This window comes from Xenopus laevis, chromosome 3L (assembly GCF_017654675.1).
Source record: "Xenopus laevis strain J_2021 chromosome 3L, Xenopus_laevis_v10.1, whole genome shotgun sequence".
Taxonomy (NCBI): Eukaryota; Metazoa; Chordata; class Amphibia; order Anura; family Pipidae; genus Xenopus; species Xenopus laevis.
The window spans coordinates 57,939,734-57,954,748 of NC_054375.1; the positions used below are offsets into that span (position 1 = coordinate 57,939,734).

General features: G+C 36.9%; 1 protein-coding gene across 3 annotated transcripts in view; it reads left to right on the plus strand.

Annotated features, from left to right (window-relative positions):
* Positions 1–15,015, plus strand: part of LOC108711037 (cilia- and flagella-associated protein 54) — a 141,664-nt gene that overhangs the window by 65,082 nt on the left and 61,567 nt on the right. For all 3 annotated transcript variants that reach the window (XM_018252356.2, XM_018252357.2, XM_018252358.2), the window contains 3 exons: positions 1,887–1,992; positions 3,422–3,534; positions 5,272–5,502. In XM_018252356.2, the coding sequence (XP_018107845.1) occupies positions 1,887–1,992; positions 3,422–3,534; positions 5,272–5,502 (450 nt within the window). The remainder of the gene's footprint in view (positions 1–1,886; positions 1,993–3,421; positions 3,535–5,271; positions 5,503–15,015) is intronic.

A 15,015-nucleotide genomic window follows, 5' to 3' on the forward strand; every position in this document is an offset into this window, starting at 1 on the left:
CAAATTTGAATAGTTCAAACATCATGAAGGCTATTAAAATCTTCAAATGGTTCAAGGGACATCTGCCATTTATTGCTACATGACCTTCACAGGTTTGGAGTATTTTTAGATTCTAGCTATTTCCAGCCTCGGGCTATAATAAATCTCTAACAATTTGAGGTTTTTTTTGTTAAAAAATTAGTTTTTTATTTTTAATCAAAAAAATCAAGTTTTGACTGCAAAATACCCTTGAAAACTCGATTTTTTTAAGTTAAATACAACTTTACATGTACTGTTGCCCTATACTGCCAAAACTGGTGTGTTTGCTTCAGAAATACTACTATAACTATATAGTTGTATATACTGTAAATGAGCTTCGGTGTAGCCATGAGGGGCAGCCATTTAAAAGACAAAAGGCTCCGGTTTCATAGCAGGTAAGCTCTGTTCCACAGAGCTTATCTGTTATTTGCTGTTTAACCTGTATCATTTAGCCCTATTTCAGATGCCTCCATTGCTACACAGCCTCTTGTTTATATGAACTATAGTAGTGTTTCTGAAGCAAACAGATTAGTTTTTACCAGTGCAGGGCAACAGTACATGATATTTTCATTACTTTAAAATACATTGTTTTTTGGTGTTGATGTTACCACTGAAATCCTTGCAACCTGTTTTCTGTCTCTGCGATCTTTACAGATCATCGGTGTCCTTCTGCCCTTCATGTACCAACACTGCTCAGGGCTTTGCTGGACCATACATGAGCTATGCCATTTCGCCTTCCACTCCATGTTGTCAGAATCTCATTCCATTGCCCCTTCTAAAAATATTTGCACCGCTGTCCCTAGTTTCATCTATGTATAAACACCTCTCATGAACCTTTGATAAATCAGTTACTAACACAGATTCTAGAACTGTTTGGAATCTCAAGGTTCAAGTGCTACCTCTCAAATGACAGTTTTTTGTCTACCTCAGACAGCTGCTTATTTTCATATATCCATATGGCCTCTATGTTGGTGAACCCTAAGGATTTGTGTTGAGGGCCCTGGAGTAGTTCTCTTCTGTGCATCAATGCACAGCATTTTGGTGTACTTGAAATAATAAAAATGAGTGCTTTTAATTTTTCTGCAGTGTCCTGTAAAAATGTTACACTTTACATATTCAGGACTTTATTATCGTATTGTTAAGGTACAGTTACGTATGTTTATTTTCAATTAATGTAATGATACCGTGAATTACTGCAGAGTTCCCCATCTACAAGGTATGTCATGTCATATTTTGATTTATGCAGGTTTAGTCGCTCTCCGAGGGAGTAATGTACACTTATGTTAACATAAGAGTAAATATATGCATGTTATGTAAAAAATGTATGTTGCATTTTGTGTTACATTTAAGAAGGCTGCAAAGACATTTCTGAAAAAAAAAATATGGCATGTACTGATGCTATTACTACTGTAACAGGTATGGGATGCTTGGGACCTGGGGTTTTCCAGATAACAGGTATTTCTGTAATTGAGATCTTCATACCTTAAGTCTACTAAATCATGTAAAAATGAAATAAACCCAGTAGGCTGTTTTTTCTGCCAATAAGGATTAATTATATTACAGTTTGGATCAAGTACAAAATACTGTTTTATATATAATAAAATATAGCTCTCTGTTCAGAAATAAAACATATAGTTATTACAAGAAAAAATGTTCCTGTACTAATGCCTGAGGTTTATTGATTGTAGAGCGTGCTATCTGAGTTTATTTAGGGCTTATAAACTACAGGGAGATTGACACTATGGTAACATTCCATTCTTTTAGCAAAGAAAATAGTAAATAATGTTTATTTTTATTTCAAGTTTTTTCAAATATTTTTTAAATAAACTCATTCGGTTAAGAAAACAAAAATGTTCTTCTCTCTAAAGGAGGAATGAAAATGTACTTGGGATAAGCCGAACTGAGGCTGCGGAAGATGCAATACCAAGTGATTCTTTTAAGAGATATACAGCAGCACTGGTGGAATATCACAAGGTATGGTAAAAAAGCAGTCATTTTTCATGGCTTCTATAGACAGCTCCATGGAAAAATGAAAATGAAATTTAGGGGGTTATTTATCAAAGGTCGAATTATAGAGCTATGTGAGCTTTTTTAGACTTCGAACGAACTCGAAGGAACTCACAACTTTGAGGGAGGAATGAGCTGATTGCTTAGTGTACAGGCATGTAGAATGTCCAAGTTTGCTAAATACTCTATATGTTCTTTCTAGAGTATTCTAACTTCCCATAAAGGCCAGGGGTGTCACAACACATGTTTATCATTATGACGGATTGCTTTTGGCTTAATGCATGGAATAATTTGGGGCCAATTTAGTATATAGATATATGAGATCTACTATACAGGATGCTTAGGACCTGAGGTTTTCCAGATAAGAGATCTTTTTACAGTTTGAATCATCATACCTTAAGTCTACTAAAATCATTTAAACATTAAATAAATCCAACAGGATTGTTTTGCCACCAATATGAATTCATGCAGTTTAGTCAGGGTCAAGTACAAGGTACTGTTTTGTTGTAAGAGAGAAAAGGTGAATCATTTTAAAAAGTTTGAATTATTTGATTAAAATTGACTGTATGAGAATATACGTAGCTTCTGAATACAACATTTGCAAACCAAATTTGGCCCTGTTTGGTATTCTTTACAGCGGTAGGATAATGGGAATATACTGGTAACAACAGTATGATAACAGAATATATGTTAAGACTGTAAGAAAGGATTTCTTTTAAGTAAGTACTGTCAGATTATGGAATTCCTAGGTGATAGCAGGGTTCTTGAGGGATTCATTGACACTAGGATGAAAATGTAAAACACCATTGATATAGTGTGGCAGTATTGAAGGACAACGCAGCACATGGTCACTCATGGTCATGCATTATATCAGAAACAGCCCAAACTGAATTGGAACTGAATTAAAAAAATTAAAACCTCTACCACTCTAAATCACACTCCCACCGTCAAGAATGAGGCACTTTTCTAACCCACTACTTTAAGTTATTTTTAATGTGAGTTTTTTATTTAAGTGCAGATAATACATATGTTTTTCAAATACAAAAAGTATACTGGGAAAATCTGGCTGACATTTTATATGTCTTCAGCAGGACTTTGTCAGCAAAAAGGAGGAGTTTAAAAGAAGGTGATGAAAAGTAAATGGCTTGATAATTGCAAGTTAATTAACAGTGGTGAACTCTGCATACAAAGGATTGGGGCAATATCATTTTAAGTGCACATTTGCAGAATAAAGAGCTCAGCCATCAAAAGTGCATGGTCTAGAGACTTCAAGAGTAATTATTTTTTTTTTTTTTTTTTTTTATCTTTTGTACTGAAGAGACACTGAAAACTCTGGAGTGTAATTGTTATACGATTAATTAAAAGAAAAACCTTTTTCTTCATATTGTCATTTCAGGATAAGGAGCATCCAGCATTAAAGAAAGAAAGAAAACAGATCAAGCCTGAGAAACACAAGGAAAGCTTTCCAACACAGATGAGAAAGAACACAAAGCTTTCTGACTCACACAGGTCTGCCTACACCCTTCCATATTTTGGGTTAATAGAACTGCCATGTTGTTTATTGATTTAGTGTACCCCTTTAAGTATAGCATAATGCAATTCAGAGTTCTTTTCAAATTATCTTTGAAATGTATGATATTACTCCAAAATCTTCATTCTAAATCTGTGTAATTTTAATGTAGGTCATAGTTTTGTAATAAAACTTGATTGCAAATATATAATTAATGTAACGAAAGTTACTAAGGTGATGGCACCACAGGCACTCTCTGTATTTTGCTTCTCCTTCAAGCCACAGTTTCATAGAGTGAGCTTATATTCACAGAAGCTATAATGTGCTTTTATGGGCTATTATGGGCCATTGTGGCAATTGTCTTAGTGATTTTCAGAGTGTATGTAAAACTGCAATCTATCTTTAAGCAATACAGGGAGGTTGTGAATGACATGCAAGTTGCATTTACGTCATTTTGGGCATCACATGGTTTGAGTTTAGGCATATACTTAATATAAGTATAAAACTAGTGGAAACAATGCCCTGTAGTGAATAAAATATATCATTATTTATTATTTGGGGCTATTTCCAAAAGCTGAAAATAGTAGAGATAAATATAGTTGGGTTTATATTCATCCACTTATGACTATAAGATGTGGATTAAAAAAACAGATTCTGCAAACTAATAGCCAAATAAATATATCAAAGAATATAATAAAATTGGCATATGCATACAGTATAAGTAAATATTTATCTTTTACCCTGTACACACACACTCACTTGGCCTGACAAAATGTGTGCAACATCAACGTGGTAATGAGATTTTATTTTAAAAATTGTGTGCATATACAAAAATTCCTGTGATCCATATAATCAGTGCAAGCAGGATACAAAGGATGTGTTCTCTACAATGGCATTGGTCACAGCTTGGGCATCTCAGCAATGGCAGCAACCTGCTTGCTCTCCTGGGTTTAGCCACAGTAGGTCCTGCAGGCTCAGTCAAGGTTTGTGGACTAATCTAAGGGCAAACATGGCAACTTGACAGTAATAACAATTATGTGTATTATCTATATATGGGGTATATATGGCGTTATTTTGAGGGTTACACAGATAATGATATTCAGCAAGATTTGTGGTGGTATTATTTTTAATCATATCTTGCACTTGAAATCTTCTGTGCAACTTATGGCACTGACCAAACAAAGCAATATACAGTATTTTGGTGCAATAGCAAGCCTTATGTTGTTCCTAGTTATGCAGGAGGATGGATATAGATGCATTTGTGTAGCTTTGTTACAGGATTGCTGATTGAAACAGCGCTGGATCTAATTAAGACAGATGTATGCTAGCTTATGCCCTCATTTTACAAAGCTCTGCTTCCTGAAAACTATCTAAGATATAAACGTATGCATATTAAAGAGGACAACTTCGGATTTATGCTAATTCTTTATTTGAAATATGTTGCACTAAAGGTCCAATTGTTATATTATTGTATATTAAAAATCTGCATTTATGCTATATCTACCCTGAGATAACATGTTACTAAATGTCTGTATGTTTATACGAAAATTCCAATAAAAATTATTGAAATATAAGACAGATGTATTTTGAAACAATGTTTTTCTACAATAGAATAAAACATGCTATAGTCTCAAGAGGTCTATCATTTGACATTAGGTTGATGTGTGAGAAAGAAGTTAACTATAAATATAATGTTCAACATTTTTTGTTTATTGTTGGTGTCTTGTCAAATTTAGAAACTTGGGAGAAGATCTTGAGAAGCAAGCCTTTGCAACTCTTCGAAAGCTGTTGCTTCCAGTTGCTTGCAGATACATTAAACATAAGAAGCTCAATACTTTTTGCACTGAAGAGATGCCTTGGAGATCCCAGCTGAACCTTCTACTGGCATATATTCACTTCAACATGTTTAGAAGTAAGCTGGATAAGCTGTGCAGCAATGAGTCTGGATGGGCCCACAACTCTACAAGGTACTTTGTGTATAACTACGGCATTTGTTTTTTTAAAATCATGTTTTTGAGTTGTCATTTCACTTAAAGCAAAATTGCAGATACAACTGTAAAATTGGAAGCACTGCTATATAATTATTTACATGTTTATTTGTGAGATTCTTCAGTGCTATGGCAACACTTATATCACAAAATATTTTTTTTCTTTAATATCAAAAGGAACTGTTTATGTAACTAGTGCCTCATGGGCCCATGTGCAGAATTTCTTCTGGGGTCCACCCTGGCATGGACCTTTGTGCATATCCTCTCCCAGCCCCGGATATTTCTGCCACTGCAAGGAACAAATTCAATATAGAAGCTGAATCATATGGAAGAGGCCTTCTAGTTATTGTCCCATAAGTAGTTATCTTACTTTAGAAATGTATCTATAAGCTGTTACATGTCACACATCATTCCATACTGCATAGTACAGCACTGCACATCTTTTATTTCAGTGAAAAGGTTTAATATCAGGTAGTCACATGGTGACCCAGCAGCCTAATGCTAGATAACATTTGTTCCATGTGAAACCCAATAACAGTATAGCTTTTCCTACTTATATATATATACATCACAAGATAGTGGTACATGAGCAACTTTAACTGGCACTGGCAACAACATGGTGAGGCATTGGAATCACAATTGGTAAGTTTCTTGTGATACAACAACTGCTTATGTGGCAATCAATCCAATGGATCCCTAACCCACACTTTAAAATTATCTACTGGTATCTTTCCAATGTTTCAAGAATTGTGAGTGTGTATTGTTAGATCTGCCTAAATTCTCAAGAAAGTCCCTTAACTCAAAAATACCATTCATACAGTATGTATTGGGTCATATGGAAATGTGGCTATAGAGTACGAATAAGTGCCTGTGGGTGCGAAACGCGTAAGGCGGAGCATCAATTGGTCTGTATGCCTACTTTTTAATATTTATGATAAATAAAGAGTAATTTTTTAACTTTAAGAATTGACTGGAAATATATTTTTGAATTTTTGATTTGAGTGCCCTTTGAAGTTGGGGGCTATATTCCAGCACCTTGGCCCTTTTTTGACAGGCCTGTATAGACTGCAGCAGTTGAGTAGTAAATTTTTGTATTGTTAGATCTGCCTAAATTCTCAAGAAAGTCCCTAAACTCAAAAATACCATTCATACAGTATGTATTGGGTCATATGGAAATGTGGCTATAGAGTTTTTTTTAATTAAGCAAGGTTATTTTTTAACAGTACTCTTTTGCACTAAACCATGCACATCGTGTTAGTATGGAAACCACAGAGACCGTGTCTGTTCTTTTGTTACCAATGTAATACCTGGTTTCTCTTTGCTGAAGACTCTGACTATTTGCCTGAATGGATGTTCATTGAGATATGCTAATATAAACTGTGTAACTCTAGACAATGTCTGTCATTGGTTGCTAAAGAGAATAAATGAATGCCTTGCATAAAAAGGAGATTCATTTGAGGGATGAACAGTTTTGATGAGTGTGAGGAGCTCCCGATCGCGATCCTCTCCTCTTTGGCGCAGCAACCAAGTTGTGTCAATTTCATCTTGGCGCACTGAAGGCATCACACCAGTGCATGATATAATTGCACCACGATTTGCTGCCAAATACAATGCCTGGATTTAGGTTCAACATGTGTTCCTAGGTACGCTACAATGTCACTGACTATTTCCTGGATCCTCACCTTCTTGCTTCGACTCCTGACTTCGCTACTTGCTTCCTGCTCTGACCTTTTTGTCTAGATACGTCTATGAACCTTTTTTTAACCTTTCAGGTACTGCTTATTGGACTTTCTGCATACAGCTTCCTCCTTAGTCCCAACTCCAAACTTTTAAGAGCCACTAGGCCCTGACAGAGGGAGAATGCAGGTATATGCAACTAGACTGGTAGAAGGAATGAAAGAAACAAGTATAAGGAAAGTCTTCTCAAAAAATGTATCAAGGTTGGGGTTGTTTTCCTCTTGGGTGAAGGCGCTTGTAAAGGATTTAGTTATTGATTACAATTACATTAGAGGACATTATAGACAGATGATGGAAAATAAAGAGAATAGAAGAACAAAGAACTGGAAGTAACCCAACCCTGAGGAACTGAACTTTCTTACAAGCAATGAGGGCAGTGAGGTTGTGGAATACCCTGCCAGGTACTATGCTTACGTGATGCCTATCCAAACAACAGTGGATTATTATGAGATTTTTTTTTACTAGAGTGCAGAGAAAATAACACTTTATACAAAACTACAATACACAGTTCAGTCTTATACAAGGGCTTTCAAGCACAAATAAAAATGTTTTTTTTCACGATAGTGTCTTTATAAATTTAACAACTTTACACCAGTTTAATGAGATTTAACTTTAGTCACCGCTCCAGGCTAAGAGCACTTAATGTTCATTTGTATGTAAATCTTTTAATCATGTGTGTATAATTAAGCAGATCCTGGTTTAATATCATGCAGTGCATTCAAAGGCTGTCAGTCAACTTTATTTACAAACTGAAAGCAAGAATGCTGTAGTAAAAGGCATTAGCAAGAAATAACAGTTCTTGAATAAGTCTAATACAAAGTTTGATACTTTTTACATTTACGGACTCCCCCCCCACACACACACACATACTGCTGGAGCTTTCCTAAAAATCCTTATGTTTGTGCAATCTTGCATTTTTATGAGATTTCCCCAAAATAAAACACTTGCATAATTCGTATTTTTAATATCATGGATGTCCTAAATGCTTTTTTATGGCCTTCATCTTCTGTATAATTTAGTATGTTTATAAAGCACAAGATTTTATATGCTCAACACTCAATAGGTACAATTACCGAAAGTGTTTATAGTACCATCTCTACCTAGTTTACTAGCTAGTGAAAGGTACATATACATGTCTTCTCCAGCTTTTGTGACTTGCTGTAGATCACTGTCCTTCAACTCTCCTTGGTAAACTGTTTTTGGGGACCATACATAGAGCTTATGTCCTAGAGGCCAGGACTATTGGGAGGCACAACATAAAAAAGCAGGGTTTCAATTCAATATAGAGAAAGCAGATTTGCACACGAGCCTAGCAATTATTTTGACATTTATTAGAAAATTGTATCATTTCTCACGGGACCTCAGTATGAATCTTCACAACCCTCTTTTAAACCAATTACTTCGTTCAGATTGAAATTTTCAGCAGACTTTTTTCAGGTTGCTATTACATTTAATACAAGCCTGTGAGTGTAGGAAACCTCGGTTATTGATCCGCTTTTTATTAGAAATAAAAAAAGTGATATTTGGCATGCCAAAAACTTTCTTCCTCTGGTTTTTGAAAGTGACAATCTAAAATAGTAATAGCAAATGTAGTTTTTTAACTTGTACATCAAAATTTGAAATGAGTAGTTATTGTTTTTTTAAGGTAAATAAAATAAAACTTAAAAGTTTAAATAGCTAAGAACCATGGTTTGTCTGGTACTTGGTATAAGGATTTCTAGTGATGCAACTGGCCCCTTCTGTGGCCCCCCACATGCTGTGTTTTCTTACCATATGTAAACTTTAAAAGGAATCATCACTACATAGATTAACTGGCCCCTGCATTGTTTAAACCTCAAATCTGGACTAATCCTATGTATTGTTCACACTTGTGACACCTCTATTGTTTATATCCTAAAACCCTGTACTGTTCACACCTGAGATCCAGACTGAAACTGCCCACATTGTTCACCTGTTCACACTTTATACAAAATGCTAATGGGGCACCAGCACTGTATAACTTTATTTAGTACATATTAGAATGATAGCTTTCTCTGTCTCCTGCTCTGTTCTGCCTTCCCTCCCTGTGTGTGCCATTCTCTGCTTACTCAGTGCTGCTTGTGTGTGCCATTCTCTATTTTCCCAGTGCTGCTTGTGTGTGCCATTCTCTGCTTGCCCAGTGCTGTTTGTGTGTGCCATTCTCTGCTTGCCCAGTGCTGTTTGGGTGTGCCATTCTCTGTTTGCCCAGTGCTGCTTGTGTGTGCCATTCTCTGCTTGCCCAATACTGCTTGGGTGTGCCATTCTCTACTTGCCCAGTGCTGCTTGGGTGTGCCATTCTCTGCTTGCCCAGTGCTGCTTGTGTGTGCCATTCTCTGATTGCCCAGTGCTGCTTGGGTATGCCATTCTCTGCTTGCCCAGTGCTGCTTGGGTGTGCCATTCTCTACTTGCCCAGTGCTGCTTGGGTATGCCATTCTCTGCTTGCCCAGTGCTGTTTGGTGCACCATTTTCTGCTTACTCAGTGCTGTTTGTGTGTGCCATTCTCTGCTTGCCCAGTGCTGCATGTGTGTGTGCCATTCTCTGCTTGCCCAGTGCTGCATGTGTGTGCCATTCTCTGCTTGCCCAATACTGCTTGGGTGTGCCATTCTCTGCTTGCCCAGTGCTGCTTGGGTGTGCCATTCTCTGCTTGCCCAATGCTGCTTGGGTGTCCATTCTCTGCTTGCCCAGTGCTGCTTGTGTGTGCCATTCTCTGCTTGCCTTATGCTATCTGAAGAATGTAAGCCTGTCAGGGGTTTGTTCTTGGGGTTTGTTAGCATTTGAAATTGTTGTTAAAGGAAAACTATACCCCCCAAACAATGTCGGTCTCTATTAAAAGATACTGAGTAAAACAGCTCATGTTTAAAACCCTGCTTCATGTGAATGAACCATTATTATAATAATATACTTTTTTAGTAGTATGTGCCATTGGGTAATCAAAAATAGAAAATTGTCATTTTAAAAAATAAGGGCCGCCCCCTGAGATTGTAGGATTCACTGTGCACACATACAAACCACATGTAAGGTCACATGAGCCAATTAACAGACAGAGTTCTGCCTTTTGCTTCCTCACTTCTTCCTGTTACAGTTAGTGTTGTAGTATTTCTGGTCAGGTGATCTCTGAGGCAGCACAGATAGAGTCACGAAATGGTGGTTCAAGGCAAGAGATGTAAAAGGTAAATATTTATGTAAATATATATTCCAGTTTGGTAAGATTCTTTAATATGTCATTCAATTTGATATAAACTATCTGTTGCTTAAGTATTCATTTTGGGGGTATAGTTTTCCTTTAAGGGCCCCTAATGTGTTTAATCATGTGTTGGGGGTTGCTGTATTATCCACAGGGGAGGATGAGGCATATGGATTTAAGGGTATGTTTTAACATGACTTCAATTTTTCACAAATGAGTGATGAGGGATTTCGCTGCAGTGAGCACCAACCATTTGTTTTTTTGGTGTTCTACCACCGTTAATGTGGATATGATCTTAAAAGTTCTTGTGTTTACATGGGTGTGGTTTAGAGTGGGTGTGGTTTAAAAGGGAGAGTGGCCAACCCTGACTTCTATTATCGGCCCTCCACCACAAAGGCCAGTAAAATGTTGGCCCTCAGTACCACAGAAGTTGGACAGCCCTGATCTAATGATTAGATGTTACAGTTTAAAGGAGAAGGAAAGCTCCAAGACAGTTTATTGCCAACAGATTAGCCATAATAGTGCAAGCTAGAACGCTATATTTATTCTGCAGACACTGTCTCTGTTTGTTTAGGATAGAAGCTGCCATATAAGATTGGTGTGACATCACTTCCTGCCTGAGTCTCTCCCTGTTTACTAACAGCATTGAGCTCAGATTACAGCAGGGAGGGGGAGAGAAGCAAACTGAGCATGCTCAAGGCCGTGCCCTGGAGGTTTAAGATGAAAACAGGAAGTCTGATACAGAAGCCCATGTGTACACAATAAAAGGAAAGACATGTGGTGTTTCTTTTGACAGAGGGCTCAGAGCAGCATTACTTTGAGGGTTTACTGGTGTATTTATATAGATCTTTCTGATAAAGCTTACTTAATTTTAGCATTTCCTTCTCCTTTAAAGTTAAGCTCTGCAATTTACCTGCATTTAAAAGGACACTGTGAAATTGCAGTATTACAGTACATATTATGATAAAAACAGTAAATACTGTATACATAATATGTTGTGTATTGTTTGTGGGTTGTATAACATTTGACAAATGTTGCTTTTATTTTTAGGACATTTTAAAATATCATATGCTTGTTTCTTTCCTTATTCCTTAAAATTGGTGGCATATATATATTTGCAGTCTTGCCTTACATTTTCTGGCGTTCTGAAACTATATGGTAAACTGTGAATTCTTTTGCTGTTTCTTTGGCTCTGCTTTTTAACTGTCGGGTTCTTTTTGACCTCAGTGAAGTACTTGTTGGCAAAAAAAATCCCATGTGTCAAAGAATTATATTGCTTTCATTATAACCTGTCAAAAAGAAATACTATAAAAGGAAGTACAATTCAGTTTATTTTTCCCCTCACAGTAAAGGAAGGAGCAAGGTATTGTGAGAAAGCTGCTGTTTGTGTACATCAAACAGTTTATTCAAAAATTGGACATAAACATCAGAAAATAGCAAATATTGTGATTTGTTTGTGTTAATCAAACAACGCATACTCTATAAACACGAATAAATTCTATGTTTGTTGTTTCATGTGTACTTTTTGCAAGGTAAAAACAATGTTTCTACTCTATCCAGTTTATTTATTTATTTATTTACCATACTTGCAGTTTACTTATATCACCAGTCCCTTAATGACAGAGCAGGGAGTTAAATGTTAGGTGGAGAATGTCTGAATAACCACTTAATTCAATTGATTTGCTCTTAAAGAAGAATTCAACCCTTAACAAAAAAAACCCTAACCTACGTAGACCCTCCCTCCCTCCTCCCCTGAGCCTTTCATTGCAGTTTACGGCAGCCATCTTCCAGGTCTTTGGTAATCTGAGACGGGCGAAGCAGCGCCGAAATAGACGAAAATTGCTGAAGCACATGAAAGACCCAGAAGATGGCTGCCATGAACTGCAATCCCTGAATCTGCACAGAGGGGTAAATTAGGGGAATTTCCCTGGGTTAGCAGCTAGGCTGGGAGTGAGGAGGGAGAGGGGTGTACGTAGGGTGGGGGAGGGTTTTTTTTATTACAGGTTGAATTTTCTTAAAAGGGATACTGTCATTGGAAAAAAATGTTTTTTTCAAAATGCATCAGTTAATAGTGCTGCTCCATTAGACTCATGCACTGAAACCTGTTTTTCAAAAGAGCAAACAGATTATTTTTATATTTAATTTTGAATTCTGACATGAGGCTAGACATATTGTCAGTTTCCCCAGGTGCCCCCAGTTATGTGACTTGTGCTTTGATAAACTTCAATCACTCTTTACTGATGCACTGCAAGTTGGAGTGATATCACCCCTCCTTTCTCCTCCCCAGCAACCCAATGTAATGTAATGTAAAGGCAATGTATGTGGTGGTGCCAATGTATGAAAGTGCCTTGAAGTGCCAATGCTAGTGTATGCAAAACCAGTGCTAATGGCATAACTAAATCACATGAATTACATACATAGAACATTTTGAGTTGCATACATCACAACCAATACCAGTACAGAAGGTGAAGAAGGCCCTGTGCAAGGAAGCTTACAATCTAAAGGGAAGGGAATAAGACACAAGGTGTGGGAGTGGGCAAGATCAGAATTGAGTGGGTGAGAGATGTGGTACTGTATTGCATTTGGTAGTTAAGCAGAGTGAGGGTAGGCTTCTCTAAAGAAGTGCGTTTTAAGAGATCTTTTGAAAGCAGAAAGGTTGGGAGAAAGTCGGACAGACGTGGGAGAGAATTCCAGAGGAGAGGTGCAGCCCTTGCAAAGTCTTGAATGCGAGCGTGTGAGGAGCTAATGTGAGTAGCAGGTCAGTAGAGGAGCGTAGCAATCGGTTGGGTGAGTATATAGAGATGAGATCAGACATGTAGGGTGGGGCAGAGTTATGAAGTGCTTTGAATGTCAGGGTAATTATAGAATTGTATTCTGAAAGGTAGCAGAAGCCAGTGTAGGGATTGGCAGAGTGGACTGGCAGAGGAGGAGTGGTTGCTGAGGTTTATGAGCCTCGCGGCAGTGTTCATTATGGACTGGAGAGGTGACAGTCTCTGGAGGGGAAGGCCAATTAAAAGAGAGTTAGAGTAGTCTAGATGTGATATGACTAGAGAGTAAGGTTGAATTCTCCTTTTAGGCCCTGTGATATATCCATGGAAAGGCAGATATCAACTGTTGTTAATGAAAATCATCAACAGTTGATATCTGCCTTCCGTGGGGGTGGGGGGGGGGGGTTGGTTTGCTCTCAATGCTGGGCAAGTCAATTCATATTTATAGAGCCACTAAAATAAAAGGTCACTCAGTCTTTTGCCATGGTTTACAATACCATTTTTGTGTGCACGGAGACCAATAAACTAACTTTTGCCCATATCTTTGCACTGCATCTAAATCACTACAGTTAGCAGTAGCATGTTTAACAACCATAATTTAATATAGGTTCAGCCACCTCTATTATAAAATCTATATATAAATAATTATTGGATAATCATGGTTAGCAGTATGAAGGGGTCAGCTGTTGTGTAAAGATAGCCAACTATGACTGTTAATTAATCCTGTAGGGTTTATTCAGAGATCAAGGGAACTTGTGCAGCAATATTAATTGGTCTTCGTGCTCACAAAAATGACATTAAAAACCAAAAGACTAACTGAGTGACCTTCAATTTCAGTAGCTTTATAAACATGAATTATTATATTGTTCTATTTAGTAAATTTATATTTTCTAGAAAGTGCTTTAAGCACTTTGATATGAAACTTCCATTTTTGATGTGTATATTGCTTGAAGTACAGTGAAAACTCTATTTGACTGCATATTGACCATGCAAAAATACACAATGTAGAGTCCTGCAGACCAGTATCGGGACTTGGTGGACTACCTACTAAGTATGATAAAGGGAATGCAGTACGTAAATGGGAGTTCAACGTAAGAATATGTCCTGTGAAGAATATCCTATTGCAGTGGAGGTTCTCATCAATCACTGGCTGAAATTTAAACAGACTTTCAGGTCTAATTGGTGCTACTTTTGTCAGTTTGGTACTACTCATATAAGCAAGCAGGGAACTGACTTGCAATTATAGCATTACAAAAGGAGCTTGCGGTTAGTATTACATATAAACAGTATGAAAAATCGTTTTCAGTTTTAATTATTGGCATGTGAGTTTAGAGTGCAGAAAAGTATGGAGGTTCAGACTATGAAATGATAATATAGTAATTGACCATAGATAGTTGATGGCTAATATCTTGTAAGAGTTTGCATACTAGAGGATATTCTAGTTTATTAATCTTACACAGAAAAACAAGTTTTAAATCCAGTTCATATTTAATAACTGGTACAGTGTGTTTGCTAGTTTTTATATTGCAAACTACTGTTGTTATAGCAATACTCTAAGCAGAATATAAATAATGTTACTAATAGAAGGCAGTTATATAGCTCTTATGTTATGCCTTGAATCCTATTCGCATAGGTTGATGAATAATAATAGAGAGGAACATTAATATTATGGCTGTAGGGGGAACATGAAAGTTGTTTGCCCAATGACAAAAACTGGAGACTGGAGCCTGAGTAGAGTAATAAATCTTGCAGAATATGGCACCTATCATTTTAATTTGTCTTTAA